The sequence below is a fragment of the Octopus sinensis genome, linkage group LG13, assembly GCF_006345805.1.
Source record: "Octopus sinensis linkage group LG13, ASM634580v1, whole genome shotgun sequence".
Taxonomy (NCBI): Eukaryota; Metazoa; Mollusca; class Cephalopoda; order Octopoda; family Octopodidae; genus Octopus; species Octopus sinensis.
The window spans coordinates 34,289,122-34,306,889 of NC_043009.1; the positions used below are offsets into that span (position 1 = coordinate 34,289,122).

At 34.0% G+C, this 17,768-nt stretch overlaps 1 protein-coding gene across 4 annotated transcripts in view; it reads left to right on the forward strand.

Moving 5' to 3' along the window:
- Window positions 1-17,768, forward strand: part of LOC115218347 (calnexin) — a 63,697-nt gene that overhangs the window by 9,849 nt on the left and 36,080 nt on the right. For all 4 annotated transcript variants that reach the window (XM_029788107.2, XM_029788106.2, XM_036508298.1 and 1 more), the window contains exons 2-6: window positions 10,752-10,975; window positions 11,847-11,926; window positions 14,436-14,494; window positions 15,432-15,496; window positions 16,852-16,928. In XM_029788107.2, coding sequence (XP_029643967.1) covers window positions 10,752-10,975; window positions 11,847-11,926; window positions 14,436-14,494; window positions 15,432-15,496; window positions 16,852-16,928 — 505 coding nt within the window. The remainder of the gene's footprint in view (window positions 1-10,751; window positions 10,976-11,846; window positions 11,927-14,435; window positions 14,495-15,431; window positions 15,497-16,851; window positions 16,929-17,768) is intronic.

Consider the following 17,768-nt stretch of genomic DNA (forward strand, 5'->3'; position numbering starts at 1 on the left):
GTAATAGGGAATGAAATACAAAAAAAAAAACTATTTTTGAATTTCTTCTCACTTTGCAGAGCAAATTACACTTTTGTGAAACTTTGTCTGGGAAACTCACCAGTTTAACTTGCTCTACATTTGTCTATAGGACCTTTGATCATAGGCAAGGAATTAGTAATCAAAAGACATTTCATGACTTGCATTTCATTAAAACTAGGATATAATGTATTCTCTGTCAGGTTATTACCTATGGAAGGATTATTAATGAGGTTAGTATATTTTTGAAACATTGGCTATAACAGACATGTGTAGGCTTGAAAGAAATGAAGCCAGTATTCTTTGCTGGATGTGCAATGTCAGTGTGCATGTTTGACAGAGAAAAGTTAGGCATAAGGGGAACCAGATGTAGTGTGCAAGAGACATAACTGCACTGGTATGGATGAGGACAGCTGTGTAAAGAAGTGCTGATCTTTAACTGTGGACGGAACCTGTGGTAGAGGTAGACCCTGGAAGACATGAGACACAGTGGTGAAGCATGATCTTTGAACCTTGAACATCACAGAGGCAATGACTAGTGACTGAGACCTTTGACGATGTACTCTGCTTAAGTGGACTCATCAAGCCGAGCCTACCCATGCTGGTTGCACATAAGGAAATCAACCTTGAACGTTGGCATAGTGGCTGAGTTCTTTTGAGCGTTGGGACTAGGCCCAACAGAGGCAAAGTGGCTGAGATCCTTTCAAGCATTGGGCCTCATGGAGGCAAGTGGCTGAGTTCTTTTTGAGTGTTGGGCCTCACAGAAGCAAGGTGGCTGAGTTCCTTTTGAGTGTTGGGCTTCACAGAGGCAAGGTGGCTGAGTTCCTTTTGAGCATTGGGCCCCATGGGGGCAAAGTGGCCAAGTTCCTTTTGAGTGTTGGGTCTTACTGAGGCAGTGACCAAGACCTTTGACATTATGACCCATCAGGCTGTGCAAAATCACAGTCATGGTAGATACCAGTGTCACACAAATGGCACCCGTGCCAGTGGCACATAAAAACACCCATTAAACTCTGAGTGGTTGGCATTAGGAAGGGCATCCAACTGTAGAAAACCATGCCAAATCAGACTGGAGCCTGGCGCAGCCTTCCCGTGTGCCAGCCCAAGTCAAACCATTCAACCCAAGCCAGCATGGACAACAGACGTTAAATGATGATAATGATGAATTAATGTATTAAAGATGCATATAGAAAAACAAGGTTACATTTACAAAATAGGTAAAAGTTTGTTTGGAGTGACAATAAGATTTTGAGGAAAATTTAGGGTAATTCTAGTTTGCTTAAATACAGGTCATTGACTGCATTTGTAGATATATGTAAAGTTTTTAAGGATAAATGTTTATACTCTTCCAACATTACAATAGATATTAAATTCAATTAGCCCTTCAAACTCTGGCTTTCATTTTATGCACAAGCAGTACTGTCTTAGTAAAAAAATATGAATATACATTGACACATGTTTGAAATGCCATTTGAAATCAGCATTATCAGTTTCATGAATATTGACTACAGTCCTCAAGATAAAGGATAATGTTATACATTCATTGGTGGTGGAGAATCTTTTGCTACCATATTTCTGTTGAAATACACTATTTTTGTTTCAATTAATTTTGAAAATAAGGAATTTAGTAAAATATCTGTCATTATTAATCTAGACAAAATGCTTAGTGGCACTTCTTCTGGCTTTACATTTTGAGTTTAAATACCACTAAGGTTGACTTTGCTTTTCATTCATTTGGGGTCAATAAGTACCAGTTGAGCACTTAGCTCTTCACTTCAAAAATTTCAGGTCTTGTGACTATGGTAAAAAAAGAATTAAGTTTTTGTTTGGAACATAAATTAACATAGAATTTTGATGGAAGATTTTAATTTAGAAATTTAAAACTGAAAATTTGTATCTTAGAACTAGGGATGGTCTAACACAGGTTAAGGGATATTGCTTGGACTTATCACCATTTTAAGTGTGATCAGGGATTAAGAGATTTCGACCTTTTTTTAAATGATACTGATAATCACAAGTTCATACATTTACAGAGTAGGAATAGAGGTAACTGGATTGACCCTAGAATGATGAAATGTGAAATCACTCAAAGTGAGTTTTGAACTCAAAATATAGAAAGATGAAACTAAATACAGTGAGATTTAGTTCTGCATTCCTCCATTTTGTAATTTCTTAGTCAATACCTATATTTATATTGAGATTGCTTTTGCTTGCCCTTATTCTCATTGTCTAGTTTTCTATCAGAAATTTGCTAGCCAGCATGTTGTTAGAGAGACACAAATGAATAGTTTAGTTTTCAGGTAGTTAAAACAGATCCTTTTTATTTTTGTTTATGAGAGGATTAATAGCTGTACATTGTAACCTAGTAAAACTCTAGTGATTGTGATTATTTAAAGTTTGACAAAAGACAGTTTATTGCTGTTGTTGGAGTATTTCTTTCTTGGTAAGTAGACTAACAACCACTATTGGCTTTTTCTACTGTAACTTTTAATTCTATCTTGCAAGGCAATAAAATATAACAGACTAGATTGCCTAAATCTCTTAGTATTTAGTTTAATTACTTGTTGAATCTTGCTGGTCTCTCTGCATTGTCGCCAAACTTTAAATAATCACAATCACTAGAGTTTTACTAGGTTACAATGTACAGCTATTAATCCTCTCATAAACAAGAATAAAAAGGGTCTGTGATCTGTTTTAACTACCTGAAAACTAAACATAACATTATTATTCCCTCTCATGAGCGTATTGGTCTAGTATCTCTGGTTGTCATGAAATTAAGCAGATGATGTCTTCCACTGGATTAGAAGCCTGTCTACTGTAAACCTTTATGGGTAGAATTGAACTCTGTTTAACCAATTCTATAATGCTGTTAGTGTTAAAATGTAGCACTTATAGCAGCTAGTTGATATTGGGCTAATGAAAGATAAGTGTCAAGACCAGAGATAAGGAATCTCTGAACTACCACTGAAATTTTGACTTCATCAAATTTGAAACTGCTTTGCTGAGTGTTTCGGGAAATGTTTGAGTCTTAAGACAGTAGTTTATTACATTGCTTTCAACAATCTCTGATGATACTGAAAGCATTATTACTGTCTAATAAAACTAACATTAATTATAATTAATGTCACTGCTTAGTGTTATCATGTATATACATATGAATTTGTAAGATTCCTAATTATCAGCACTGATGCACCTCTAGGTTTTTACTTGAAATTCACTCCTGGTATTAAAGTTCTCCACCCCTGAAAAAAATCATTGATACATAACAGCACTGTTGATTGCCTGGTGTTTTCAACTGACTAAAACATCTGTACTCTCCAGTTCTCTATTATATTAAGTGAGGTTATAGTTTACATGCTCTAAATTAGGGTGGTAGTAAGAGTTCCACAGCTGTTACAATGATCACATGCTTTTATGAGAACAAAAGTAAAACATGATTTACTCTAATGCAAAATATTTTATGAGTTTCATACTCACATATGAATCTTCTGTTGGCATCAATGATAAAAATTCCAATTATTCAACAAACTTCTGCTCACTGAATTTTTCTGTAGGCACATATAACTTTAGTGTATAATACTCAGGCAAAATGTACCTAACACAGTGTGTAATAAAAATAGATCCTTTGAATTACAGTTTATTCAGATTACTTCCATACAGTTCCCATCTGTTCACTTTCACTCAGTATGGTTGGGTTAACCTCATGCTAAAGTGTTATGTAGTGGAATCAAATCTGGGACCTTGTTATTGTGAAGTGACTTTTTTAACCACTTTGCCATCCCTTCATCCATTTCCACACACTTTGCACAGTCACACACATACACTCTCTCTCTCTCTTTCGTACACATATATAAATTGGGTAGTTCTTAATTGAATCATTTGAATATTATTACAGCTAAGTAGTCTTAGTTCTAACAACTTAACCTTGAATTAAAGTCTGGTCTGAAACTAACAAGGTAAAGTTCTTTTGTTATAGTACAAGTGGAACATTCTGAAACCATTTTCACCTTATGTCCATTGAATCTTTGACATTCTTCCTATACTTAATGTAATGTTACCTGATTACTGTTTATAAAAACTGTCTTCTCTACATAGATGTGCAGGATTGGTTTAAAGCCTTATAGTTATGTCCATTCACCTACAGGACCCTGTCCATGCACTCAATCTATTCCCATCATGCTTTCACTTACAATAGTTACATCTCTGAGTTACATTTTAGGACTGCCACACCTCATCTTTAACGCTGTCTCATCTGCTATCACCTATCAACCTTTCATATATGCTATTGTCACCCACCTCCCACCTTTGTCCTCTACAACTATGTACTTTTGATGTACTTCTGCTGCACCCATCTCTGTCCTGTACATATCTCTCTCTTTCTCTCATCCCCAATCTCTCACCACTTACATTTTTAAAATTTATCTACAGATTTATTATACTGCTGCTCTCTGCCCTTCCTGCATCACCACTTGTTATCCCCTTCCTGCATTTACATTAAATGAAATCTGCTGCTCAGCACATCAGTAATCATCGTGTGAACTTGACTTTCAGTATCTCTCTACATATGTAGATTTAAGATTCTTCTATCCTCTTTCTGGGACAGTTTGTCTTGTGCACATTTACCAATACAAAAGCTATTCATTTAGTTTGCTATATCAAATACATACAAATGTACAAAATCGATTTAGTGTTGACCATGAAATGTTCTCCATTTTCCATCCCAGCTGGGCTAATTTAATCTTAAGCTTAAATTTAATGCTATTATTAAATGATCCTTTATTGAGCACTTCAGTGTAATAGTAAGCTCTCAGCAAGCTGAGTCTATAATCTGCTTCTTTTTTTCCTTCCACTTCTTGGTTGAAATCATTTCACATGGCTTTCCATCCCTTAATCTCATTTTGGAAAACTGTTATATTTTTCTTTTGAATTCACTCAATATGCTCATGCTTTTATTTCTATTGACTTTATTAGGTACTGAATTCAATCAGCAATTTTCTACATGAGAATTCTTAGAATGAGATATGCTAGTAGCTACCAATAATTATCACAAGTGCTTGATTTGTTACTTTATTCTCAATATGGATGTTTTGTTATGGATGTTTTTTTTTCCTTTTTTATCCTCTTCATTAAAAGTAATCTATGAGATAATGTCTAAGCTGGTTTGTTATATCAAATCAGCAATACCAGTTGAATACACTAACATTTATAGCTCTGCTCCTCTATTCAATTGAATAAGGCCAGTTTTTGTTTCTTTGAATGATCCTAATTTGGATCTATTGATTTCTACTTGATGGAATGTAATTTTTTTTGTTCATTTTGTAATTTTCTTTGTAATGTTAAAAGGTTTTATATGTGTATTAGTTTGTGAGAGGATGTTTTTGTGGTAGTATCTGTAAACAGTTGGGTATTTGTAATGTGCATTATTTTGTGACTGCATCTTCGTGTGGTAGTAATATTATATATGGGTCTCTATTTTATTGTGCAGAGATGAAAATAGTCATATTTCATATTGGATTTCCTATTGTCATTTGCAAAAAGGGGTATTTGAACCCAGCACCCAAACTTAATATATTGAAGCTGCTACTTATAGACAACCGTGCTGTGCCCATAGTATTATCTCTAGGTAGATAAGTAGAATGAATGATTGTCACTGAAGTGCCTTTCACATGCGGATAATGTAGTACAGTAGATTACATATGAATCATCAAAACAATTTCTTTGATGCTGTGGAGTGAATAGTGATAAGTCATAGATGTAACACAATCTTTTGTTGATACTTATTGATATCTAAATACTATTAAAAAGTAAGACAAAAATGAATATAAGCATGTGCGTGTTTTAAATGACTTTTATCATGTTATCACAATGTAACTGATTCAGATCAAGTTGTTTGTTAACCAAATTTAACTTCAAAACTATTAGTCTAAAATATAAAACGTATGTTCCTTTTAAAAATATACAATCTATGAATTTACAATCTTCCGATTACTGTCGATAGAGAAAAGATGCTTTTTGTGATGCAAAAAGAGGAAGAGTGTAGCATTCGTTGTTTGTCATTTTTTTTAATGTACTTTTATCTTGATTTTTGTCCAAGTACAAGCATGACTGTAAAATACAGTGAAGAATTTAGCTTTACAATCATTTGCATTTTGGGTTCAGTTCCCTGCATGAGCATGTGTATTTCTATTACAGTTCCAAACCAACCAAAGCTTTGTGAGTGGATTTGGTGGACAGAAAACGAAAAAAGCCCATCATATATGTACGTGTGTGCATGAATGTGTATGTGTGTGTGTGTGTGTGTGTGCACCTCTTTGTCTTGACATTGGGCAGTAGTTATAAACATCACCATCATACAAATGGTGTTGTTTTTGTTTGCAATCTTCTGGATGTCATCATTATGATTTTATTTAGATTTATGGAAAAGGTTTTTAAGTATTTAACTGGGCAGTTACTATGCATATTTGGCATTTACTTATTTCATTACCAATAATTCAAGTAGTAGAATGACGGAACTTGTAGAGCATTTGACAAAATGCTTTGTGGTACTTTGGTGCCTTTCATTTTTCTTGATTTATCTTTTATCTTTCACTTGTTTCAGTCATTTGACTGTGGCCATGCTGGAGCGCCGCGTTTTTTAGTTGAGCAAATCGACCCCAGTACTTATTCTATCGGTCTCTTTTGCCGAACCGCTAAGTTACGGGTACGTAAACACCAGCATTAGTTGTCAAGCAATGTTGGGGGGGGGGGGACAAACACAGACACACAAACATACACACACACGCATATATATATATATATATATATATATATATTATATATATATATATATATATATATATTATATATATATATATATACATACATACACGACGGGCTTCTTTCAGTTTCCGTCTACCAAATCCATTCACAAGGCTTTGGTCGGCTCAAGGCTATAGTAGAAAACACTTGCCCAAGGTGCCACGCAGTGGGAATGAACCCGGAACCATGTGGTTGGTAAGCAAGCTACTTACCATACAGCCACTCCTGCGCCTATTTGATAAAAATTAGTATCAGTCATACAGTAAAATTAATGACCCCCACTTCCTACCCAATCTATGGCTTTGTAATAATTTGTGTAGGTTTTTATTCTGCTCAATTGTTACATTGACTGCTAATATAACCTAATTCTTCATGTTCCAGGCTATTTACTTAATTACAACTAATTCTCAGCTATTTTACATCAAATCCTTCAATTAAACAGACATTTTAATAGCAATGCCTCATTGGTTACAAGTTTCCAACAGGTCAATCACTGGTTCCTTATACCTGACTGAATGATTTGGCTGTGTCTGTGCAACTTGGCTAGAACAAATGCCATACATGATATATTTGTTGAAAAGCATTTGTTTATTGGTTTTCTCGCTAATGTTTACCATTAACCCTTTAGTGGTCTCATTATTCTGCCAAAATTAATCCTCTTTCATCCACATTGCTTGAACTAATCAGGCATTATCTTGTAGCTATGAGATTTTTATGAGGTAGCTGTTAATTTTTAAAACGACATTGTAGGGTTGGTCTGATAGACCACATCTGGCCAGTTTGAACATAAAACAGACAGAATATTTTTGGTCGGATATGGCCGGTTTAAATGTTAAAGGGTTAAACATTGCTGAAATATATACGTATGCTCTTTCTTTTGCCTTAAGCATTATTTGTAAATCCAACTACATGTTTATAAGTACTAATTTCAACATCCAGAATTGGCAGAACACATTCACTTTGGTTGGTAATATAGTCACATAGAAAGCAATATTTGTGGGATTCATCTATCATAGTGGAATGTTCTCTTTGCTGTCTTAAGCATACTTGTGTCAGATAGATAGATATAATCAGAAAAGTAGAAAGACCAACTTGGTTTTGAAGGACAGTGAAAGCAGAGGTCAAGTAGTCAGAAGGGAAGCCAGACATCAAATATACTCAGCTAGGGGTGGAGCAGAAAGGGATAAATTTGCACAAGTTTTGTGATGTGAAAATCAGAGGATTGAAGTGTTCCCTATTGTAAGAGTGTATTTAAAAAAACTGATGTGTCCTAGGGTAAGAAGTATATATTTTCTCTATCACAATTTGTAATACTTGCAGATAACCAATATTCCCTTTTACCATCACTTCTTATTATTCTGAATTCTGCACCCCGCCCCCCCCCTCAATGATCCTATATTTAAAAGAGTGTATCAAACTATTGTCATCACTCTACCCATCTCTAGGACTATGTATAAGACTGCATCATACTATCTGTACCTGATACACACTAAAACCTATTTGTACTGCCACTGTCACTCTCTCTCTCTCTCTCTCTCCCTCCCTCCCCTAGACATTTTCCATTTATCACCCTTTATCTACTCTTGCTTTGTTCATACCTGAAATTGCTCATCATTCTCTTTCTGAGTCCACCTTAATATCTTGAGACTTTGATTCTTATTCAAGTTGCAGAGCAGTAAACTTGTATCTGGGTCCATGTGATTGCAAAGCAAAATTCTTCACCTCACAATTTAGCTGTCATTCCATAAGCTTAATAATAAATAAAATAAAACCCTGTCTCATAATTTTACCTTTTGACACCTGATGTCTAGAGAATAAAATATAACTGTACAATTTGTTCATGATGCTGTCATTTTTCTTTAAATAAGAGAAATGTGTGTCAACTCGTAGCAGTGAAATTTATGAAAGCCTAACATTGCTGGATTCTAACGACTTTGAATAAATAAAAAAGAATTTATCACGTATTTAATAATAATAATAATGAAATTATTGTATACAGTGCTCAGGTGCACCACAACTTGTCAGAAAGTGCATATAAAGTACATGCAGTAATGTAAAAATGTCTGGAAAGTGAACAATGTATGAGTCAGATACATGCCTGTGTGTGTATGGAGGGGAGAAAATCAGGTGTAGTGTTGGCGAATTTTTAAAATCTTCATAAAGGATTCAGTGAATTCTTTTCAGTGTGTGTGTAGGATAAGGGTCATTCAAAATTATAACTCAACTGGCATAAGTGGTTAAGATAACATTGTTAGATTTAAATAATAATTTCTAACATTGGTACAAAGCTACTTATTTTGGTGGAGAATTAATGAAATTTATCCCTGGCAAATTTTGGTATTTTATCCCACCTCCAATGAAAACAAAGTAGACTTCAGCTAATTTTGACCTCATAAAATAAAGAACTGTGACTAAATAGCTCAATGTTCCACCAAGTCAGTCAGCCTTACTATTCATTAGTTTAAGTATCAAGTCACTTGAGTTGGTTCTAATTTGGAGTGACTCTCCTCTTACACATCTTACTTGAATGTTCTGTTTGTGGCATGATATCTACTATTAGATGTCTTTCCTAATACCAATTACTTCACAGAATGTATTGGATGTATTTTATCATGGTGCCCACACTAGAGGTTGTCTTGTTCTCTGCAAGACTAAACAGCTATCTTTACTTAACATTGTCTCTGTTTAAGACAAATATAACTGAATAGAGGAGAGAGAGAGAGAGTAAATTTGTTATGAGGTAAACCACGATTTGAATGAAAGGATGATAGGAGGGGTAGGAGTAATGAAGGAGATAGTGGTAGCAATATATTCGTTGTCAAGGAGATTGAATGTCAAAGTACCATGATAGGATAGCAGTAAAGATGTGTGATGGTAATAGGCAAAAATAAAGATGGGCAATAAGTAAATGTTAAAGCGACGTGATATGAAGGAAAGAGATCGATGATTAACAGTAAAGAATGGTGATGGTCGAGAGTAGTGAATATAGATAGGTCTTATGGTGGTCTTCATTACTTAGACATTATGATGGAAGTGAAGAGTAAACAGATAAGGAGAGAGGGTAAAATGATAGCAGAGGAGATTGAAAGTGAATAGACCAAATGATATAAGATGGCATAGTATAATGAGTAGGATAAGAGTGATATATGAGAGAGTACAACAAAGGGAATAGTAAATGGAGAGTTAATCTGAATATATTGGATGACTGGGCAAAACTGTTATCTCAAGCTGAGTAACTTTAACAATATTGATATGATTTGATGAAATGATTCCAGATAGTTTTGATTATTGTTTTTTTTATAAATTAGCTATTAGTCAACCTGGATCATTACAAACAGTAGCAGTAGTGTTTTTAATGATCCAGGTTAACCCTGTAGCATTCAGATTATCTCACAGCTTTGAGGTTTTAATGATGTGACAGTTTACTTTTGAATGACATTCTTGAGTAGGTCGGAGAGGCTGGATCTTGTCAGTTTGAACTTAAAACAGATAGAATTTTTGAGCCAGATATACCTGGTTTAACCCTTTAGTGTTCAGATTATTCTATCAAACATAATGCCTATTGATTCCCATTTAATTGAATTAATCATGCATTATCTCATATCTTCAAGAGCTTGATGGTGTAATTACTTAATATAGAATAACATTGTAGGATAGGTGTGCGAGCCTAGATCTGATCAGTTTGAACATAAAACAGATTAACTATTTTGGCCGGTTTAAATACTAAAGGGTTTAATTGGATGTGTTGTTTAGATTATTTTAAACTTGTATTAACATCTTGAAGTACCATCTCATGTTGATGATGTGCTAAGTTGAATTATCTAACTTACTTTTTTTTGTTTGAAATGTTTTATTTTTATGAAATTCTTTCATTTCTATTAGCTATTTTCATAAATATTTAACATTTGTTTCTCTTTTCTTTTTCTTCCTACCAGAAACACCAAGTATGTTTTTGAGAAAGAGTTTATTAATATTTCTATTACTTGCACTGTGTACCTCATTTGTGCGGGCAGTTGAAGGTGATAAAGATAATGATTATTTTACTGGAATCAAAGAAGGTGGGGACCTTGACGATGAAGCAGATGATGATATAGAGAAACATATAGAGGGTGATGTCTCTGAAGAGGAAGAAAAAGTTGAAGAACCACCTGTTGAAAGAGTAAGTATTTATTTGATGCTTTTCATTTTAGATGAGCTTCTTTTTTGGTGCTTGATTTGCTGGCATGATTGTACTAGTGAGGCCAGACTACCTGCTGTACTCTGATTTACATGAACTAGAGAGAGCTGTATGCAGTTGCTAATCCTGCTCAATATCACACTACTGTCTTAAAATAGGTATCACTATGAATTTTAGAAAATATTTAAATTTATTTTCTACTGTACTTTTTCTTGGAGCTTAACCATATCTTTGTCTCTCTCTCTCTCTCTCTTTTTTTAAATATTTTCACTTAGATCTTTGTAGGCCTTTTGAGACCAATGAGATTGATGTGGTTGTTCTTAGACAGCTACAAGTTAACGACTATAGAAAAACAAGCAGGGAAGGGATTCCAGAGGCAATCTGCATACATTGTGGGTGGATGCACTATGCAGCTGGCCAAGAGAAGCTATTGTAAGATCAAAAGAAAAGGCAGTGAGGTGGCACTATGTCTGTTAGATTTTGGAGTGCGTTGCTGAGTGACTCAGTTAGATGGCCTTTCTCTTGTGAGACTGTTGTAGTTGTGGGTATTTATGAATGTATGTTTTGATAAAGATTTTGGAGATAGTTATTATTTAAAATTTTGTAACAAGTGTTATTAATGTAATCTCTCACTATACTGGTTCTGTAATGCAACTTTGTAACAAATAGTATAAAGTAAAATTCCATTGAGCTGGTTCTGTGATCAAATTTTGATTCTTGGTTATAACCATTTTACCTTCTTGCGAAAACCATGCTATCTCATTCCCCACCCTCTTTTATAAATATGAAATCCTGTTCCCATAGATGACTGTTTTATTATTTATAATTTGTTTCTTAAATAATTGTTTTTCAGCCTCTTTATACAAAACCCAAAGTTGTTGGTTTTGCTTATTTTGCTGAACCTTTCCATAATGAAAAGGATCTTGATAAAAAGTTAGTATGTTTTTTTCTACATTATTTTTTAAAGATTTTATATAATTAAACAATAAGTAAGGGATTTTTTATTCTACAAGTCTTTGAAAGCACAGAGTTGTCAGTTGTAATGCCAACAAGGAATGTAAAATCACCATTTTACTCAGACAGTGACAAAATATCAACATTCACACACACAGGCTTCCTACAGTTTCCTTCTCTCAAATTCATTTTCAAAGCATTACTTAGTCCAGGGCTATAGTAGTAGACACTTACCCAAGACACAACACTATGGCAAGTGTTTTCTACTACATCCCTGGATCAACTGATACATTGTGAGTGAATTTGATAGACTGTATATACTGGGAATATTGGTGGGATTGTTTAAATTGGTTCTAAAGACATGAGTTAAATAAAGATTAATAGTTAGATTCGTTTGCCTTTTATAGGTGCTCAGATATAACTTCAATAAATATTTTAACTAAAAGAGAAAAAAAGTAAAGACCTAGTTTGTTCTGAAACTGTTTTTATGTAAAGACATAGAAAGTGATGTACTCTTTCTCATTGATCATCATTCTCTACAAATTCCTATGGTATCGATTTCTTCGTTTCGAAACATCTCTAGGTGTAAACTCAGATACAGCTTAGTCAGAATTGATTTACCTGACTTATGAAATAACTAAATTTGACATTGAGTCTCAGTTTCATTAAATTTGATTTTGCTTTCTACCCTTTCACTATTAATTTAATCTACTACTATCTTTCTCAGATTTGTGTGGTCCTGTGCCAATATTTGAAGTAATTATTTTATTGATAACTTAGTGACAAAAATGGTAATATTGGATTATATACCTTGTGGTATTACACACCTTTGCATTCTAAATTCAAATCCACTTGAGTAGAATTTACCTTTGATAAATGTGATTTTATTATCATTTTTATATTCATGTTCTTTGCTGGTGTGTGTTAGATGGGTGATTTTCAATAAAGTGTCTCTCCACTTGTTGCAGTCTTTTGTCTTTTATGAGGCTCAACATCTGTCATTATTTTTCACTTTTTTTTAATCAAGTCTTCTTTGGCCTGCTAGCTGCTTCTATTTGCATAGTTTGATATCTTTTTGCCTATCATTCTTCATGCATATTTCATGCCTTTACCATCACTATTTTCTTTTGCACATCATCATCATCTGTTGTCCATGCTGGCATGGGTTGGACGGTTTGGCCAGGGCTGGCATGCTGGAAGGTTGCACCAGACTCCAGTTTGATTTGACATAGTTTTTATGGCTGGATGTCTTTCCTAACGCCAACCACTCTGAGAGTCTAATAAACACATAAATAATTATGCCTGAAACAAGTAAAAGGAGATAAAGATATGTCAACTTGGAAAATCCAAATTAGCTGTTACTCTTTAGCCTGCGGTTGACCCTGATCCAGCAGACCTATAAGTAAAGAAATTTGTGACCATCTCATTTATTTCCCTAAGCCTAGAATACCTAGGGTTACATTATCCAATGTGTCCTTTCCTTTTTTAAGACAGTAAAGTGTAATGCAAATGAAATTTGTCTGCATTTCTAGCATGTCATGCACACTATGTCAAATATCTCTGGTGTCCAGTTTGTTTCTTTCAGCACATTTGTGCTCTGTTATTCATACATGTTGACAGTTATCCATCCTGCAGAGTATACTCTCCATGTTTGTTTCCAGCTTTAGTATATCCTCCATATCCAATAACCATATGTTACTTCCATGTTACATCATACTTTGTATGCAAGCATCATGCAGTCTGTCCTTTGCACGAGAGAAGCCATTTATTGTCAATTGAAGCAATAACTAAATTTTATAGACTTACCTTCACTGCTGATTAGATCACCTGGATAGTAGAAGAATGAACTGACAGCTGGGAGTGTCAAGAAATGCGCTTTTCTGTGAATCTAACATTGGATCTTGTGGTGTTGGAGCAAACATGTAATTTTGTTGCTTTTTACATTCATTTTTCATGCTTGCTTAGGTTAGGAGAATATGTTGTTTGAGGTATTGTTTACTGCTGGATTCCCTTTCTGATGCTAATCTTCACCTGCTTTTCAACTAAGGGATGTTTTATTCTACCAGGCTTTGAAAGCATGAAGTGACCCAACAATTTTTTACAGGAGAAACTGACGACACTGATTTCCACAATACAAGTGGTCACAGGTGCATACAAATATGCACACACATACACATAATGGATTTTTGTTTTTTGAATTTTCTGTCTTCCAAATCCACTTGCAAGGCTTTGATTGACCTTTGACTTGGGTTTACCGTAGAAGACATTTCCTAAGGTGTCATGCAGTGGTGTGGAATTTGAAACTTCTGCTATTGGGGAGTGAATTTCTCAACTACACAGCCATGCTTATTTAAGATTTCATACCTAGTTAAATTATTATTCTTGTCTTTTAAAGTGTAACCTTGCTAATCGTTCTTTAAAAAAAGCACATACATTTCATTAGTTCATTATTGAACTCGGTTTCATAATAGCTTATAAATCTTTGCAGGTGGATCCTATCTCAAGCTAGGAAAGAAGGTGCTGAAGACAGTATTGCTAAATATGATGGTATGTAAAGAAATTTGAACTCTTGTATTTGTTTTGTGTGTTGATTTATAAAAGTGGTCAGTTAACATCAAAGCTACCATCGTTGTGACAGGGTGAAGGGGACTTTAGTTTGGTGAAGGGCACAATAATCTCTTTAGTGTTGTGCCACAATAAAATGCACCCAGTACACTATAGGGTGGTTAGTGCAGATATTTCCACAGCTTTTAAATCCACATCAAGTTTGGCCAGATTGAAATACCTGTAAAAGTAAATATATATGGTGAAGTATATTTGCCATTTAAATATGGCTAACCCCTAAGGGTGGATGCTACTGTAGCTTGTAGCCCCAGGAGAACACCTCCTCCGGCTGGCTATAGACACTTTCTGTGCCCTATCAGTATTTGCAAAGGGAAGCCATCCTTCCTGTCTTCAACCTATGATACACACGGACTCGAGGTTCTGGGTATTGACCTGTCATCAGCGTGTGACAATCATGGCTGTTGATGAAAAGTAGGCTTTCCTCTGCAAATATATATCCTTTTTCCAGTGATGTAAAGACACTGATATCGAAAAAGTGGTTTTAGTCATGCTGACTTACAGTGCTCCCCCTTTATGAAATATACTCCACTTGTACAACTCTGTGTTTGCATCATGGATCTTCCATACTTTGATACTCCATTTTGTGAGTTTGCCAGGTATATAGGTTAGAAAACATTTAAAAAAATAATTTTTGTTTCCATATTTCTTGGAAGTAAAGAATTTTTTTTATCCAAACTACTTTAAACAGATAATTACATATATACAGAATTCTTTTAAGAAAGTAGTTTCAAATACTTTCAAAATAATTTTTGAACATATGTAAGAAATAAAATTATGCTTAAATATCTTTTTTATTTAATTCTTTGTAAATCATGCAATTTTATTTTGTGCTATTTTTCTCTCCTCACATTTTCTAAAGGTCGATGGAGTATAGAAGAACCTGATGTCAATCCTTTAAAAGGAGATCTTGCTTTAATTCTGAAGGTAAACTAATATTTCTGAGGATTTCATTAATGATGCACTCAACCTCTTACACTATAATACAATGAGTAGCTAGTGCCATTGCTTGAACAATAGTTGAAACTGGTGGCAGATCCATAAACAGAGATCTATATTGGTACCTACATTGTTCTCTACTGTTCTTGTAGCCATACATAGGGAAATTTTATGTGGTCTTGAATTTGGAATTTATTTATTGTTTTGCCAAACTAGATCTCTTCAATTTTTCTTATTAGAGTGTAAAAACAATAACTTTCCATATCTTTTTATGGACAGCTACAGTGTGTCTGTAGCAATATAGAAGTCATTCTTATGCCACAGCACACACACTGGATTATGATTGTGTTCTGTGTATCTGAAAAATACAATTTTGAGTTGTATCAAAATGAAATGACAGTACTATTCTATGTATCAGTTGATGGCATTCGTTTGAAAACTGTAGAAAACCTTACAGTATTATACCAAAAGACAGACTTATTGACACTAAACTACACACAAGTATGGTAAAAGCAAGCATAGCATTTGGATGATTACTTCTATATCTATAGAACAATCATCGGTTTTCCACCAGAATCAAATGCAAGATCTGCATATTTGTTGTATTATCATCCACTTTTTGTATGTACCAAAACTTTATTGTGCAAGAGTCAGGTTAAGCTTTATGATTAAATATTTGCATAATATCCAGTAGATTTGGACTCGAGATTTATTAAGTTGATAGTCCAATTTTTTAACATTTTGATCTACACAGGTATAATTGTGTAGTTGAGAAGTTTGCTTCACAACCACTTAGTTTTGAGTTCAGTCCTACTACATGGTGAACAAGTGTTTTCTACTGTTGTGCCAGACTGATCAATGTCTTGTGAGTGGATTTGATGGATGGAAAGTAAAAGAAGTTGGTTGTAGAAATGTGTGTATATATATTCATGTCTCCTTCTCTTCACATCACATGCTAATTATGAAACAAACTTCATTATCAAACAAATGATGTTTGTTTGCATGAAAATGTATCTGGCCATTGTACTGTTTATTTTTCGAAGGACCAGGAGTAACATTAGGTTGCTGAGAGGTGAGGATTGGCAAAGAGAAGACCATGTAGCTGTAGAAAATGTGCCTCATCTAATTTCGTCTGACCCATGTAGTGGGTGTTATGATGATAACATTTTGATCAGTATAAAATATTGACAGTTGAACTACAAGACCACAGATATGGTCAGCTCTCACTTTGTAATTTTATGTACCAAAGCCTGCCCACACTCCCACCTTTTTTTATTCTCATTACCTGAAGATTTTTTTTTCCTATGTCAGTATTGACAATGTGGTTTTTTTTTTTATTTTAGTCAAAAGCCAAGCATCATGCCATATCTTGTAAATTGCAAAAGCCCTATGATTTTGTTGGTAAACCTTTTATTATACAGTAAGTACAAAAGCAAAATATACAGTAAGTGTAATGCTTTTATTATCTAATAAGAATTCAGAACCTGTTGTTGTACAATTTTTAAAAAATGTTTTGATTCATCATTTGTTTTAACCTTTTTGCTCCTAATGGGACACATGTGTCTCAAGAAAAGTTTTGATACTAAAGTGAATTTTCTTCATTTAAAATGACTTGGGATGGGACAAATCAGGGTTACAGTGTAAGAAGTAGGATGGAAAGAGTTCGCTTGTCCAGAAGCAATTATCTTTTATAACAGATATATGTGTAGAGTAGATCGCTCTGATCAAAGTAGTAAATGGTGGACTGAAGTGTTCTTCAGGCTTCTGATGACAGCTGTTTATAACAGCTGTTATTCACTCTGAAATTCACCATATGAAACCACCATTCACTCTGAAATAAGTATTATTTGGAAGGGGTCATTATATTTATTATTTTATAAGTGTTATTCGAAAAAATAATTGTAATTTATAATAAATATATGAGAAAGCAATTATAGCTTCATTTTGCATTTGAAATAAACTAAGATTTATCTTATTTTTATTTCCGTAATTTTCTGAACCTGTTCAACATGCATGTGAAATACTGTTGAGATAGGATAGTCCCAAGTATTTGTTCATTAGAATACTATTGGGACATTTTTCTCCCATGTTTAAAAATCATATGTAGCAATAAAAAAAAGTTTAGATTTTAATTATGGTAGATAATGAAGGTCTAAAGAAGCAGAAAATGTGAAAAGATAAAATAAAATCTGATGTGCAAAAGTCAGAGCAAAAGGGTTAATAATTTAAAAATTGATAAAAAAAAAGTTGAATTTGCTTT